A 17,223-nucleotide genomic window follows, 5' to 3' on the forward strand; every position below is an offset into this window, starting at 1 on the left:
GGGAGTGACACCGTTCAGACAGCCATCCATTGTGGCCCACAGTGGTCCAAAACAAGTTAGCTTGGGGCCCAGGGACTAGTCCTAAATCTAATTTAATCCCATTATAACTGATAAAAATCCTCCCTTTACCTCAATGAGGAAATTCTGTTCCTCTTAAACCAAATAGCACTGTATTCCGGGGGACTTCAAGCCAGTCGTTTCCATGCACTGGCAAACCTTTAGCACTATTTCTGTTAAGCGTACTTTCAGTCAGGAACATGACTATAAAAAATAACCTATGGGGGGGGGGGGGTAATGAAGGCTTTCTCTGTTTTATTAAAAAAAGAAAACAGCCAAGATCTTGAGAGCAAATCCATAATGACTCATTACTGAAACAGTCCACTTATGCTATGAACTGATAGGTGGTTAAGCCAGAACAGTCTACTCATTCCCATAATGTTCTTTTGGGTGCCAGCCTACAGCTGGCACCACCCACGAAAATTATTTGAAAACATTCTTACTTTGAAACTGCAGGAGTTAAATAGCATAGCCAGCTGTGCACTGGCTCGCTCAGGGTAGCCCATGGCTGTCAGGTTGTCCATGAGCACACTTCTGTTTTCTGGACCACCTCATGAAGCTGTCTGGGCTCCAGCCTGTTCCACTGGCTGCTTCTCCAAGGAATCTCAACTACTGGAAAAGGGTGAGGCAGATCTAAACAAGTAGGTTAGTTTCCCCAGCTTCACATAAGTGTAGTCCCTTACACTTTAGGTCTAAACTGTAAAACAAAAATACAAACCATCATCATTCTGTATGTGACACTTTAAATAGTATGCCTCTGAGGCAGGCTGAAAACAAGCAGATTTATACATGTGTACTAGATGTCAGAGATAGCTTGTTTTATTAATATTACTTTTTTCCACTGATCCAGTAACTAAAACACTTCGGAAAGGTAGATGGCGCCAGTTCTCCTTTGCCCTGGTACCTGTGGGCCCAGGAAATTCATCCTGGTGTGCAGAAAAAAGTGCTTCCAAGGTTTCTTGTGCTTTTTTTTTTTTTTTTCCTTAATTTCCACTTCCTATATATAATTTGGCCTCAGCCACGTGTTCGGATTCTCCTCATTTTGTTGACTTGCGTTCTTGCGTTTGTTTGCCATGGTCCTATAGTTCTCAGGCAAAGTTTCAGTAGCACATAAGGTCCTCCACAGAAGATGAAATGGTAAAAAGGAAAAAAAAAAAAAAAAAAAAGCACTGAGCAAGGGAAATACAGTCAATAGCCAAGGGCCTGCTCTCACACTTGATATTTTAATATAAAATACTCATACCGCACTACCCTCTGCTAGCTGAACACTGCTACTGGTGAGCCCTAGACAACAGGGGAAAAACCTACTCTCCCAGTTTGTATGAACAGAAAACATAATCCAAATGCTCTCAGGAAGTGGCCAGGAAATGTGTTCCAGAATCCACGTTGGAGAATGCAGACAAGGAAACGACTTTTCTGGCCCGGCATCGGACCCCACGCCTGTTGGAATCCAGTCCGGTGTCTCGTTAGTGTTCCCTTTGAAAGGTCTGTTGGCTGTCCCTGCACACGGCAGCCTTCTCCCTCCAGAGCTGCATTTCTCCAGTCTTCCTTTCGCTGTGACTTCTTCCATTAAGAGTTAAATAATAATGTTATTCTAAAGATGAGTTAAAAACCCAAAACACAGGTTAGAACCCTGCTGGCAGGGCGTCATGTCTCGGGGAGCTGGTTAATGTCTGTCAGTTTAGTGTCATTGAGAATGGCCCGGATTCTCTCCAAGGAGTCTGCCTGCCGGATCCTCTCCAGCTGCACCTGGAGAGAGAGTGTGGAGATGACACGTAGCAGATTAAGTCACCAGATTAGGCTCTCAAAAGAGGAAGAAAAACTGACCAAACTCATCAATCTATGTAACAGACTGGACCCTCTGCCCCTCCAGTGTCCCCTCAACCCGTTTATACTCTTTAGGCAAAAACTGGGGAAGGGGAAGGGGCCCATGTCTGCAGAATAGCCCAAGCTCCTGGCTTAGTATCTGAGGTAGAGACAGGCAATCCGAGACTCCAGCTACACTGGTGCAGGAGGCCAGAGTGGTTCCCCAACAGCTCACCTGAAGAGTCTGAGACAGTTTCACAAAATCTCTCTGGACTTGTTCACTGACATCTAATTCTGTCTGTAACCTCTGAGCTTTGTTCTTCTCTTCAAACATGAGCTGTTCAACAGTAGCCTAAAAGACACAAGTTTTGAGTGAAGATTAATGCTAAAGAGCCAGAGTTCCTAGACCTCCTGAGGGACCTCAGTCACTCACTAGAGGAAGCGGTGTTGTCTCTTCCTGGACTGAAGCCAGGGCCAGGGCTGGAAGGAGGCAGGGCCTCCCCAGCACCAACCGCATCGCCAACCCTCCCTATTCCTACAGCAGAGGCCTGAGCGATAGCTGCCTGTCCCAGTCACCTTTTTAAATTGTATGTTTCTGCTGATGGGGGGTGTGCTACAGCACACAGAGGTCCCCAGGACACGCTGCAGGACTCAGTCCTACCATGTGGGCCGCAGGCAGGCCCTCAGCTGCCTCACTGGTTCCCACCTTGGTTTTCTCGACAGGGTCTCCTGTAGCCCAGACTAACCCCTGACCTTGCTCTACCGCAGCAGAGATCCACCCAGCTCCCTGCTCGGATTACAGCTTGTGCCAACATACCCAGTTTTCTGCAGTGTTGGGCATCAAAGCCCAGGGACCGCTGCAAGCTGGGCAAGCACACTACAGACTCAGCTTTGTCCCCTTCCACTGACTGTGTGTGGAGCAGCGTGGACAGGGAGGACTTGGGAGGTCAGGAGACAAGTGTAGGGAGCTGGCTCTAGCTGGCTCTCTCCTTCCACTATGTGGGAAGAGATAGCCACTATCTGGTTATCAAGCTTGGCAGCCAGCACCTGTACCTGCGGATCCCTTCCCCCACCCACGCTCTTTTCACAGCCCAGGGCTGTCCATGCTCTCGGAATGAAAGCTAGGATAAGAAATGTATTCAAGTACCGTGTCCTTGATCCCAAGATCAACAGCTGCCATAGCAACAGGGATGGGCACTTAAAAAGGAAGTTTCCTGGACACTCATGAGCATCAAACATCTAGTTAACATGTGCCCCAAAGCCCCAGCGATCTCCAGCCTCCTTAGTGAAACTCATGGGAACCTTCTCCTAAAGCAGAAGTCTACTGAGTGAGTCTACTCAGACCATGTCCAGGCATTGGTGTCCCCCACAGTCAGCCACGTGTATTTTTATTCTGTCAGAGTCAAGGTCATCTGAACCTGCCTCAGTGCAATCTTAGCACCTGCTGTAAGGATGGAATGAAGTCCTGTTTTCAAGGCAGCCCCTGCATTCCATCACTGGGAACTGAACCGAGGACCTCAAGGCAAGCAGTCTACCACTAAACTACATACCCCAGCCCCAACCCCACCTTTTCAAACTTTTGGAGACAGATCCAGCGAAGTGGCCAAAGCTGGCGTCAACCTACCTGGCGCTCTTTGGAACTAGCAACCCTCACACCCGGCCTCTGAAGACAACTGCAGGCAGGCCTGCACCGCCCAGCCCAGCGCAGGCGATGCTCTAAAGACAGAACTGCAGGCAGGCCTGCACCGCCCAGCCCAGCTCAGGCGATGCTCTAACACAGCACTGCCCAAGTCAAGCTCAATGTGTGCTTATTTTATTTGACTCGTATATATGATTATATATTTGCATATGTGTATGTGCACTGTGTGTCTGCCAGAAAATATGCCAAAGCTAGAACTGAAGTTAAAGACAGTTATGAGCCACCATGTGCATGGCGGGAACTGAACCCAAGTCCAGTACAAAAGTAACCAGTGCTCTTAACTACTGAGTCAGCTCTCCAGTTCCAGGTTCAAATTTCTTTTCTTTTTTTTTTTTTCGAGAAAGGGTGACTCTGTGTAGCCCTGGCTGTCCTGCACTCACTCTGTAGACCAGGCTGGCCTTGAACTCACAGAGATCCACCTGCCTCTGCCTCCCAGAGTGCTGGGATTAAAGGTGTGCGCCACCACTCCTGGCTAACTACTAATTGAAGCCATTAAAGCCTATGACCTAAGCCCACAAAACTGGCAGAGGAAGACTTAAACCAACTCTAGGACATTAAACCTTTTTTTTTTTTTTTTTTTTTTTTTTGGCAAGTTGGTAGAAGCTACAAACAGCAAAGTTTGTTTTCTTTTAAATCATATTCTCTTTATGTGTATAGGTATTTTGTATAAATATATATATATATTTTTTTTTTATATTTATATACACCATATACTGCCAATGCCCATGGAGGCCAGAAGATGACACTGGATCCCCTGGTGACTGGAGTTAAAAATATGTATGTGCTAGGAATTGAACCTAGGTCCTCTCAGAGTCGCCAGTGCTCTTGAACACTGAGCCACATCTCCAGCCCCCTTGGTTTCTGTATTTTTTCCGTTTGCTTGAGAAGGTCTCATTATATAAACTAGGCCAGCCTTGAACTCGCAGATCTGCCTCTCCCGCACCAGCGCTGGGATTAAAGGTGTCTGCTACCATGCCTTAGCCTTGCTTTTTAAATTAAATGATCAACAAACATAATTACCTTGGCAGTAGTTTCTTTCTTTAACTGTTCCTCTAAATTAACTTTTCTTTCTTGGAGACTCTCAAGCTGTTGCGACTTCTCTCTTAATGTAGACTCCAACTGTGAAGTCAAACAGAAGACGGAGGCTCAAAGACCCGAAGTCCTCGCAGCCCTCTCTAGAGCTGTCTGCAACCCCGAGTACCAGGCCCAGACGCGGGCTTGCTCTTGGCTGTGCCTGGAATGTTCTTCTCACACTTCAGAATGAAGATTCTTCTTTAATTCCAGACCTGGTCTTTACCTACTTATTAGGTACCTACCATACTCTAATTCTAAGGCCTAAACCTAAAAGTCAGGAGACACAGACATGGAAATAAAAATGCACACCAACATACAGGGAGCAGCACTTAATTCAGGAAGAGGAATAGGACAGTGTTTTCCAGATGGTGACTGACTTTTGCTTTGGGGACTTGTGGGGTGAACCAGGGTCTCAGAGGCCAGGCAATCACACTACCGTTCATTCCACCCCAATTCCTTTTGAAACAGGGCCTTGCTTTTGTTCAGGCTGGTTCTGAACTTGTTCTGAGCTCTGTAGCCTAAGCGGGCCTTGAATCTGTGGTTCTCCTATTTCCTCTGCATCACCAGCACAGATTAACATTTTCATGGGGGAAGGAAAGGGTGACAAGGGAAAGAAAATAAAGAGATGTTCAAAAAAATCAGAATGTCTGCCCTGCCCAAGGACGGTGATCTCTAGCCGTCCATGGAGTGTGGGGCTCTAGAGTGTTGAGAGCTGAGGGGAGCAGTCGCTACACTGCCTACAGACCTGTCCTCCTGCTTGACGGGACGGCTAAGACTTCAGAGATGGAGACAGCCTGGCTTCAACACAGAGATGAGCTGGAACAGGCTCCAGTTTGGAGCCTCTTAGGAAATAAGCTGTGACCACAGGGAAATGAGAAGAGACATCGAAGAGCTGGGGTGTATCCCGGGACAGCCCCGATATAGCATGTGCAGGAGTCCATTCCCCAGAACCATAAAAAACAAACAATCAAACAAAAAAAGTGCAAAGTGAAGTCGTGAGGACACGGCACATCTGGGCCTGGCCCTTCTCTCCGTGCTAGGACAGCTCCTCCAGGCCTCAGCCCTGGTCGCCTCTGTGTGCGATCGACTATGCGGGGAAAGCAGCGCTTCAAGTGCAGGTGGAGGGCAGCATTCCCCAGAACCTCAGGGGACTAGTGACTTCCTAGAGAGATGTGACCCAAGGAGAAACTTCCTCGTTTTCTTTTCAAAGGCAGGTTTCCTATGGACCACAGGCTAGCCCCAAACTTGAACCCTCAGCTTCTCAAGTACTAGGCTTACAGATGTGTCACCACCACCCCCCCCTCACGGCTTCCCTCTTAATGGGAAACAGCTGGGCAACTTTGTCCACAGTGGGAGAAAGATGGTTAAAAGCTAGACAACACGGAGAGGTCAGTCAAGGTGCTATCCTAGACTGTGTGAGAAATGGGCCATCACCGATCTCAAACGCAGGAAAGGCCGACAACGAAGGAGGCAAGCGTGAGGGGCCCGGGCCACGGCGGCCCTGTCTGATGGCTGAGTATGCAGGTACTCAGGAGAGAGCGACTGCAGGGGCCACTGGAAAGAGTCAAAGTCGAATCTTAGGACAAATGAAGGCTGCCCGGGAACACTGGAGCCCGTGATGGCAAGGGCACGGGGTGCCACCAATTCTGGTAGCACTGGTTTCTTGAAACCACAGGCCAAACCAGACCTAGGCAACAGTTGAGTGAGGGGATGAGAGTGTGAGCTGGACGCCAACTAAATAGCTCTGCAAGCTGTGTAAGGCACAGCTTCGGAGAAAGAAAGCAAAGCCAGGAAGGCATTGCTCCAAATTTAGGGAACCAGAAGAGACAGCCAAGTAATACAGGAAGACACTGGAGTCAAAGACAAAGAAGCAATGTGTGGAAGCAGCCAGTGTGGGAAGCAGGCAGCGCTGGGGTCAAAGGTCTCTCATGAGCATGGGCTCATCAGCATACTGCTGAGGCCAGTTAGGAAACTGCGAGCCCTGACTGAAGAAGCCAGGCTGAGCTCTTCTCCCTCTAGTCTCTGCCCACCACCACGTGGCCCAGCACAGAGCAGGTTCTCAACGCCGTTCCCACGGGCACAAGTTTCTTAAAAGCAGGGATTATGCCTTAGCTGTCTTCATTTCTTTGTTCTAGCATAGGATTTAACAAGTAACCCCTGGGTGTTGAGAGAATTAATTTTAAACTTGTGACTCACCTGTCCCTTTTCAACTTTTATTCTTTCTAATTCAGCTTTTAGACTAGAAATGGAAGCTAGGACAAAAGGGAGAAATATTAGCAATCATTTATTACTTTTTCTTTTTTTTTTTTTATTAAAATGTCCCCAGGAGAGCCAGAGATGCAGTGTGGAGGAAAGTGCTCTCTCTCTCTAAAACTACCCCAGAGAACTGACATTGCCAAGCTCAGGGAGAGGCCACTACAGGCGCACACTGTCACAGTCTCAGTTTCCACCAAACGTCCATATCCAGCCATAGGAGAGCACCGCGGTCAGCAATGAAGCTCTGTGCAGACATACTGCTCGCCTGACCTGCTGCCCAAAGGCCCACGGCTCCATTGCTAACATCAGGGCTCATAGAAGGACGGGTCTGGGCTTCAGTTACTGCAGGTCTGAGCGCCATGGGCAGCTGCTCTGTTAGCCGTCTGTCCCCCACGTCCACAATCATGCACTAGCCTCACACAGGGTGCTCACTGATGAACTTCTTACTGTCAGCTGCTGTCTGAGCCAGGGCCTCCTGGATGCTCGGCCTCTAGTCTCCCCGTCCCCGGCTGGCAACACACAACAGAAGCTGTGTCCCCACCCCCAGGCGACACTGCTCTCCTCACCGATCTCCTCCTTGCAGTTTTCTATTTCCAGCTGTAGTGTCTCTTCAAGGTTTTCTTTTAAGCACTGCTCTGCTTGAATCTGCTCTTTCAGAAAAAGTATTTCTGCCTTCAGCTTCTCTTCCATGTGGTCTGCTGCCGTCCGCACGTGAACGATGTTCTCACGATACTTTAACACCAGTTCCCGGAGCACCTGGGTTCAGTAGACAAGGGGTTACTGGATTTGTGAAAGTGAGAGAAACTCAAAGATTAAGTTGCAAAGGATTCAGTTATCCCTACTGTGAATCTCGGTGAGCACACAGGGCTCGGAAAGCATATGCTCTGCATATCAACATTCAACATGGCTGAAAAGCTGTGCTGTGAACTATATTTTCCCCTCAAAGTTGTTTTATGAGCAGAAGAAGTAAAATGTTAGGTAACAAAATTCACTAGGCATAATGCTTTCATAAAAAAAGAAAACTCAGGAACAAGTCAGGAAAACTACATTTAACTTACCTATTCACACATTCAAATGCTCACTGAAACTCTCCTTAAGCAAAGTACTATGTCAGGTAAGTAATAGCTCCCCACACACACACCCCGAGAAAAAATTAGTTTCAGTTTTATTTTGCTGAGACAGGCTGGCCTCAAACTCACAGAGCTTCACCTGCGTCTGGCCCCAAGTGCTGGGATTACAGGCCCCTGCCAGTTTCTGGCATTTTCCCCCCAAATTTTAATCTTTTAGAAAACATAATCATATCCTACAGCAAACCCAAACTGGCATTCCCAAACAACTTTCTAAGTAATTACATTTACCTAGATTAGGGACGGGGCTTACCTATGTTTCCAGGCTGGCCTGGAACTCCCTACGCAGCCCATCTGGCTTCAAATTCATGAACCTCTGCCTCAGTCTCTAGAGTGTTGAGATTGCAGGCAAGCACCACCATGCTCATCTTAGATAGCTTTTAAATCTAGGAATAAAAATTTCTCTAGAGAACAGAACAAAGAACTCTTTCCAGCCAAAATGGAAAGTTTTACCAGAGGTGAAAGTGGTGGCAAAGTTATTTAAAGCTCGTGGCAAAAGGCACAAGTTTCCCAAACCTTCTGTATCGGCAATCACCAGTTAAGAAAGGAGAGCGAGCTTTCCGGAGAGTGCCAGGTCTGGGCTAGACCACAGCTGAGGGCACTGGGGGCACAATAAACAACTGTGTCTTTAGAAGTAAACAACAACAAACCACTAGTAGCATGTTACTGTGTACACAGAGAAAACTAGGCAGAGCTGAGGTCTGGTAGGATTTAAGGAAAGATGGGATCACAAGAAACTCACTTATAAAAAGATACATTTGTTATATTTGATTTTCTTAACTTTGAGACAAGAGTCTCATTGTGTAGTGCAGGCTACCTAGAACTTACTATGTAGTACTGCTTGGCCTCAAACACACAATAATCCTCCTGCCTCAGTCTTCCAAGTGTTGGGACTACAGGGCCAAGACACTATAACCAAGTCATATTTAATGTGTAAATAACTTTAAGCAATAAAGGTTTTCGTTCACGACTTTATTTTTGCACAGTGAGTGTGTGGCCCTGGCGTGCGGCGTGTGTGAAGAGGGCTCCCTCCAGCCTGTGCGTCCTAGGGGCCGTCTGGCAGGCTCCGCAGCAGCACTCTTCACCTCCCGAGACACCTCACCAGCCCAGACTTTCTTTTTAAAAAACAAAAGAAGAAAGGGATCCCACAAATAAGATTCCCTTATTTTGTCTTAAAAATTCCTCTAAGAAATCTCTATCTAGGGAAACATCGAGTCTGAGGGTTGGAAGCCTAAAAAGGTTTTTGTTTTTTTATTGTTGAAAGATTTAGAAATATATAGTTACAAAGTCTGAGTAGTTAAGAGAGTAATTTCCCTACCACAAAAGAAGGTCAGTGGCAATCTCTACAGGCAGAAAGACGGCGAGTGTAACATAACTTAAACTCTACCCCGGAAGCGAGTGCCACAAAGAACCAAGCTGGCTAACCAGAGCATACGGCTTGTTCTGCATCTGTTCCTAACGCAACAAACCACACACCTCGAACTTGGAGGCAAATACCAAAAGCACAAGCAACAGAAGAAGAAAAAAAAGAGATAAACTGGATCTCATCAAAATTTGAAAATTTTTCCACCTCAAATAATCCCACTAAAAGCCTGGCATGATGGTCACACCTTTAATTCCCAGAAACCTGGGAGGCAGAGGCAGGCAGATCTCCGTGAGTTCAAGGCCAGCCTAGTCTACAAATCAAATCTAGGACAGCCAAGGCTACACAGGGAAACCCTGTCTCAAAAAAAATAAAATAAGGAAAGAAAGAGAGAGATAAAAAGAGACAGAGAGAAAGAAAATAGATTAATTAATTAATTAATTAATTCATAAAAAAAGACAGCCCACTAATTAGAAGAAAATACCAAAAGAACACAAGGACTGATTATATATATATAACTCAGTAAACAAATAATCAATCCAATTTTAAAATGGGCAAAGGATCTGGAGATTTCTCCAAGGAAGAAAGAGAACTCACACATAAGGGCATGAAAAGGGGCTTCATGCCACCCACCAGTCGTTAGGGAAATGCAAACTGAAACCACAGTGCGATAGATACCATCTCCTGCCCAGTAGAAAGATCACAACCCAAAAGGAGGTGGAGGCTCAGCCAGATGCAGTGCTACTGGGAATAGAAAATGGCAGTTGTGGTTTAGAAACCATTTTGGTTTTGTTTTGAGACAAAGTCTCACTATGTGACCCAGGCTGGCCTCAAACTCAAGAGATCCACCTGCCTCTGCCTCCCAAGTTCTAGAGAGGAAAAAAATAGAACACCTGAAAGGTTCTTCTGATGTGAGATGGTGAAATAGACTCTTCCTCCATTAGCTGGGGGAGTGAGAAGAAGGTAACAAGTGACAGGCCGTATTCCCAAGGAAAAAACGAGGAAGGGCATCACCAATTAGAAAGGGGACAGCACAGAGAGAACGGCAAAGCAGAGAGAAACAGTTCATGGCCCTCAAGATGGAAGCACCAACGGACAGAGGCAAACCTGCCAAAGTGACAGCAGAAATCAGAGAGGCCAGGAGAGCATGGCTAATACATGTCAGAGAACTTCCAACCAAGATTACAAACCCAACAAAAGACCAGGCACAGTGGCACACCCTTTAATCCCAAATACATTTTTTTGACAAAGCAGATATCAAGCCAAAAGTTAGCCAAAAGGGGGTTTTGGAGACAGATGGCTCAGAGGCGAAGCCCACGGACAGCTCAGGTAAAGGACCTGAGCACCCATGTCTGGTGGCTCACCAGTGCCTGTAACTGTTCCAGTCAAGCCTCGAACACGGCAGGGACACAAACAAAATTAAATGTAGTAGTGCACGCCTTTAATCCTGGCACTTGGGAGGCAGAAGCAGGTGGATCTCTGTGGGTTATAGGCCAGCCTGGTCTACATCATGAGTTCAAGACAGCCAAGGCTACACAGTGAGACCCTATCTTGAAAAAACTAAAAAAAAAAAAAAAAAAAAAAAAAAAAAAAAATTTTTTTTTTTAATGAAGAAGAATTAAAAAAAAAAAAAAAGCCAGGCATAGCAGCCCACTCCTTTAATCCCAGCATTCAATAGGCAGATGCAAGCAGATCTCTGAGTTTGGGGCTGACATCTGCCCATCACTACACTAAAGGATGAATTACATCTTTAAAGGTGGATTGTTTAGCACTGAACGATGAACGAACGAACGAACGACTCTTTGGTGGATGCAGATCTTCTAAGAACTCACAACCTCTTCGACAGTGCCCTGCCCGTGTCTCTGGTGTGGCAAATGCAGTACCTCCAGGGAGTCGGGAAGGACGAAGCCCTCTGCCAGCTGCAAGGACGCGTGCAGGCTGTGCTTCCCCTGGAGGCTCTCGTTGTCCTTCTGCAGCCGCACCAGCTCCTCCGACACCTGCTCTCGAGACTGCATCAGCACCGCCTGAGACAGAAACAGACGCTAATCACTCGGGGAAGGGAGATACAGTCAGGGACAACCCATCAGTGGAACAAAGTCAAACAAAATGCTATTTGAGGAATGTGTGATGAAACTGTGCAAGACACACGGCTAACTTACACTGCGCACACTGACTGGTGTGCACATGTGGAGAGCAGAGGACAGCAGAGTCCACTCTTTGCCCCTATGTTTACAGGCTTCCAGGTATCTATGCAGTCAGGCGGTTCTCCTGCAGAGCCACAGCACCCACCCGCCCCACCCCATGCCTCCCCCACAGCCTCCATGTGTTCATCAGGGAGTCACACACTGGAGTTCATTCTCCACTGTTCCCACCAGCAATTCAAAAACAGTCCCTGCTTCTTGTCTCCCAGGAAACAGCAGAGGCAGGGTCCGAGGCCCGTGGAACTGCCACGGGCACCAGCACGCTACAAACACAATAGCACTGCACTGACAAGTGGGAAAGGCAGCATCTCCACCTCCCTTTACGTCTGCTGCACTGACACCTGACCCAGGAGCAGGTCAGCGCCGGGCAGCCCGGGCTGCAAGTCTTCAAGATGTAAGGCTGCGTGCGGGGGTGTATGTCCATGACCTCAGCACCCAGTCGGCATCACAGCCTGAGCAGCGTGGGGGCCTGTCTCAAGCCTCCACGGCACGCCCTCCCTACTACCTGTGGGGCTGGAGAGCCGTGGAGCCCAGGGAGCCAGCCTGGAGCAAGAGTGAGGTCATCCATGTCCAAACCCCAAAAACCTCCTCCTGAAACCAGCAGGCGTAGGACGGCTCCCTCCCTGCCCCAGGCCTGCATGTCCCAGCACACACAACCTTACAGCCCCCCTCTGCTGTCCTTGGGATGGTCACGGAGCCTGGCACCAGCTCAGTTAAACCTCCCTATGAGGCATGTCCAGCACCTGGAATTCCTCTGCATGCAAGTAAGGCATCCTCAGCCTATGAACCAGTCCCAGTAACTGTGAAAACATTAAATGTTCAGGACTTCAGCCTGAATCCCGCTAATTCTCCATTGTCACCTAATACACATTACTTTTAATGGAATCAGCCTGCACAGCATCTGCAGAGGCAAATGGACTATTTCTTTTAAGATTTATTTATGTTTTATGTGTGTGAGTGCTCTGTCTTTAGTGCCAGCCAGAAGAGGGACGCAGGTCCTATTACAGACGGTTGTGCAGCACTGTCTGCGTGCTGGGAACTGAATTCGGGACCTCTGGGAGAGCAGCCAGTGCTCTCAACTGTTAAGCCATCTCTCCAGCCCCACAAATGGACTTTAAAAGATAAAAAGGACAAAGATGTGAGAAACGACCCCATGAATCTTTGCCAGAATTTAATAATTATACATTTGTCTTCTCTACTTAGAAAAAATGTGTACTTCCTTATTCACAATTAGGACCTGAGGATTCCCACAGACCAAATATAGAGTTCAAGGACTGACTCAGCTGCCATTCAGACACTGGTTAAATGTCAATCAAAAATAAATTATGCCCATCCCACCTGCAGCCTTCTGGTATTTAGAACAGTATCTCTGTGAAAGCACGAGGTAAATGAAAGCTCTGCAGTCATCCCAGAAAGGACAATTCTGCCATAACTGACACAGGCCATCAGATACAGCATCCAACACAAACTCAGCCAGACTAGTCAAAAGGAAGACCCAGCCTCAGAATACTCCACAGGCTTCTGACGGCTACCGCTCAGGAAGCATCTGCCCTCACACTGAAGGCCTGAAGGTCTCCAGAGCTACAGCAAGTATACAAATTCTGGGAAATTAAAAAGGATATTCTAAGTAAAGAAAAGCTACCCAGGAAAAACATGTGACTTTGCAAAGGCTGTGTGAGCTGGAGATGACAATTATCTCTATTCTGTTAGCTTGCATTTTAAACTGAAAATTAAACACTAGTCTATCATAGTTCACTGTTCAGGTAAAGATGAGGCGGACCCTGCACTGTGTAACAGTAGCCACTCTGAACACGGTGAAATACACATGTTTGAGGGTAGAATGTTCAAGACAGGGTTTCTCTGTGCAGTCGTGGCTTTCCTGGAACTCACTGTGTAGACCTGGCTTGGCCTTGAACTCACAGAGATCCACCTGCCTCTGCCTCCTGAGGGCTGGGGCTACAGGTGTGCGCCACCATGCCTAGCGGGGCAGGGTGACACAGCAAATATAATTCTGAGAAAGGAAAAGCAGGAATAAAGGCAGCATGTGACAGGTACTTCAAATGCTGGCTTACCATCTGTTCCTGAATGTCCCTCTTTGCCTGGGAAAAGCTCTGTTGTAACTCTTCAAGCAAGACCTCTGAGGCTTGGGCCCTCAGGACCAGTGCAGATATCTGAAAGAGACGCACATGTGAACACAGTCACAACTTGGTCGTCTAGGCTAACCCTAGCCCACCACTCCACAGCTGCTCCACGGGACCACTCATCTTTCATTCAACCATGTGTGCTCGCTATGCGACAAGACTTTGCGGTACCTCAAGGCATTACAAGGTTCAAGTTCCGTGCTGAGATAAATCAAGCAGCAGGAATTGGTTCTTAGAATGATGAGAGCCCAATGACCTCGTGATGGGTGTATTTTTAAGAGGCTAAAAAAAAGCAATTAAGAAACTAGAAGCCTGCGCCGGAGTGAAGGTGCAGCGGGTCAGAGCCCTTGCTGCTAATCCCAAAGACCTGAGTTTGGTCCTCAGAGCCCACATGATGGAGGAGGCCCTCCATGTGTGCCGTGGCAGTACATACATGTATGTGTGGGTGTGCACACACAAATGAGTAAATGTGCTTCTTCAAAATGGACATCTATGGAAAAGGAGAGAGAGAGGAGAGAGCACACCTTCAAAAGAGAAGTGCACCACACACGGGGACACTCGCCTATAACCCCAGGAGGCAGAGGCCAGCCTGGTCTACAAAGGGAGAGCCAGGAGAGCTAGGAGAGCCAGGGCTATCCAGAGAAACCCTGTCTCAAAAGACATAAACAAAAAAGGAATTTCATTTCTAATAACGACAGACTGAGTGATGTGATCAAAACTACTGACAATTAGGAAGGCTGTATGCGAATATAAATGCATCTTTTCAAAACCTGTTCTTTGAATTTTAGTTATGTGCACACGTGCATGTCTGAGTTTGCATCTGCCCGTGTGAGTGTGGCACCTGCAAAGACCAGAAGAAAGCCCTGGATCACCTGGAGCTACGGTCAGAGGACGCGGATGCTGGGAACAGAGCCCAGGTCCTCTGCAACAGCAGCATGCCTTCTTAGCCCCCCACACGCACCTCACTGAAGGCACTGGACAAGTACACAGCCACGGGCACAGCAGTGGGCGGTGCTTCCAAGCAGCTGAGCACAGCTCGCTAAGACTGCCGACTCTAACATAAACAGCGGTGACACAGAGAGCCCGGGCAAGATGAGAGCCAGACACAGTGGCAAAAATAGAAAACCCAGGCTGCACCAGGAAAACCCCTGGTAAATTAGCTCCAGAGGACCATGTGCTTGGGGAAATGAACACCTTTAAATAATCTCATCTTCAAAACCTTACGCGGCCTCGGGCCCGGGAACTGCATAAAGCGAGGCAGGGCTGCGAGCACCGTGGGCGCCCTGCCTCGCACAAGGGAACCCTTGAACCTCTCATCTGACTCAATGACCACAGTGCTGGGACTGCGAGCACCGCGGGTGCCTCGCACAAGGGACCCTTGAACCTCTCATCTGACTCAATGACCACAGTGCTGGGACTGCGAGCACCGCGGGTGCCTCGCACAAGGGATCCTTGAACCTCTCATCTGACTCAATGGCCACAGTGCTGGGACTGGTGAGGTGCACCATTACCACGCCTGTGGTCCTGGGGACGAGCCAGGCGCCTTGTGCATGCTGGGCAAACATGCCCATTTAGCCCCAGCTCCTTCATTATTCATTTTTAGTAAACTATACAGCACTTAATACAAAAAACACAAGAAAATGGCTTTTTAGAAAACAGACACTGCAAGTCTTCAGTGAGTCCAGATATGTGAGTTATTAGCTATTGAATCAACCTATTCAAAGGCTTAAAAGACAAAATTTAGAATTATCAGAAAACTGGGGATAATGAATAATAACCAAATGGAAATAATAAACTGGAAAAAATCCAATGACCTAAGCTAAAAATTCAATGGATGATTTTACAGAGAGAAGTAAACATTTTAAAACACAGTGAACTAAAAGATAGATCTGGGGGAAAAAAAAAAAAAAAAAAAACAACCCTAAAATCAAAAAAGGCATATAGAAACACAGACATTTAACTATGCATAAATATTTGAATAACTAATTGGCAGTGGAAACAGCCAGCAGAGCTGAAAGATAAGCCTGTGAAACAACCTCCCCATCTCTTTCACCATTTCTACCTGTGCTCAAGAAGTCAGTCCATGCATCCAACAGACATGTACAAGACTCTCAAAAGAAACTGACCAGGCTGGAGAGATGGCTCAGAGGTTAAGAGCACTGTCTGTTCTTCCAGAGGTCCCGAGTTCAATTCCCAGCACCCACGAGGTGGCTCACAACCATCTATAGTGAAATCTAGTGCCCTCTGCTGGCATGCAGGCATACATTGTATACATAATAAATAAATATTTAAAAAAAGAAAAAAGAAATTGACCATTGTCAAAAACTACAAACAAGCATCTCTCAACCACTGTTTGGAAAAACAGTGATATAGTTACAATTTTCACCAGGCATGGCGGCGCACACCTTTGATCCCAGCACTTGGGAGGTTGGGAGGCAGAGGCAGGTCAATCTCTATGAGTTTCTCTATGTAGCCCTGGCTGTCCTGGAACTTACTCTGTAGACCAGGCTGCCTTGAACTCACAGAGATCCAACTGTCTCTGCCTCCCAGAGTCCTGGGATTACTGGCGTGCGCCAGCCATTACCTTATTATTTCAAAAGAAAAAACCCTGAATAATAGATTAAAAGGGTCCTGGAGAGATGGCTCAACAGTTAATAAACTTGTTGCTCTTGCAGAGGACCTGACTTTGGTTGCTAGCACACACGGTGGCTCACAGCCATCCACGACACCACTTCCTGGGAGACCTGACCCCGTCTCCTGGCCTTCCAGCCGGCCAAGGGTGCAAGTGTTAACACCTTTAAGAGAACAACACAGAAAGATCAAAAGCACTTTTCATCTCAGAGAAAATAGAACTGCCAGCTGGTCGGTGGTGGCGTGAGCTGGAGGCCAGCCTGCTCTAAAAAGCAAATTCCAGGACAGCCAGGGCTCTGCCTCAAAAACTCTGCCTCAAAAAACAGTGAGAGATTAAACTGTTAAATCTTCAAAGCAAAAGAAACAAAGTAACTATTTTTTGAAACTGTAACTGTAACTTGAACAAGCTGGTCATGCCTCATGGTCACTCACCTGGTGGCCTGAGTCCTCAGTGCTCTGCTTAATAAAATCTTCTAGCTCCTGTTTCTCCTTCATCGTCTTCTCTAGCTGGTCATTAGCTTGCCTCAGCATTACCTGCAGCTTTTTCACCTGTATGATTCAAAATGAACCAGAAGGAAGCAGTTGGGTTTTTGCTGCTATTGCAGTTAACCCCAGGGCCTTATGCTTGCTAGGCGAGGGCTCTACCCCTGTGCTACACCCACCCACAACTCTTGCAAATTAAAAATAAGTAGCTCCAAAATCTTTTTTTTTTTTTTTTTCCTGAGAAGTACCATAGACTTTCCAATTCAGAAAAAAAATAAAATAAATGAATGGCCTCAAGAACTATGCTGTGCTTTACAGTTAGCAACAGCTTTCACATACATGACCTCATTTGAAAACTCTTCTCTGCTAGGCCCTCTAGAAGCTA

At 47.2% G+C, this 17,223-nt stretch overlaps 1 protein-coding gene across 1 annotated transcript in view; it reads right to left on the reverse strand.

Moving 5' to 3' along the window:
* Positions 1-860: 860 nt before the first annotated feature.
* Rabep1 (rabaptin, RAB GTPase binding effector protein 1) overlaps positions 861-17,223 on the reverse strand; it is a gene marked incomplete in the record, with an annotated part of 80,499 nt that continues 64,136 nt past the window's right edge. Inside the window, 8 exon segments of the mRNA XM_055594185.1 lie at positions 861-1,806; positions 2,099-2,215; positions 4,583-4,681; positions 6,833-6,888; positions 7,459-7,648; positions 11,266-11,406; positions 13,656-13,754; positions 16,788-16,904. Coding sequence (XP_055450160.1) covers positions 1,705-1,806; positions 2,099-2,215; positions 4,583-4,681; positions 6,833-6,888; positions 7,459-7,648; positions 11,266-11,406; positions 13,656-13,754; positions 16,788-16,904 — 921 coding nt within the window.

The sequence above is a fragment of the Psammomys obesus genome, unplaced genomic scaffold, assembly GCF_907164565.1.
Source record: "Psammomys obesus unplaced genomic scaffold, mPsaObe1.curated_primary_1811, whole genome shotgun sequence".
Taxonomy (NCBI): domain Eukaryota; kingdom Metazoa; phylum Chordata; class Mammalia; order Rodentia; family Muridae; genus Psammomys; species Psammomys obesus.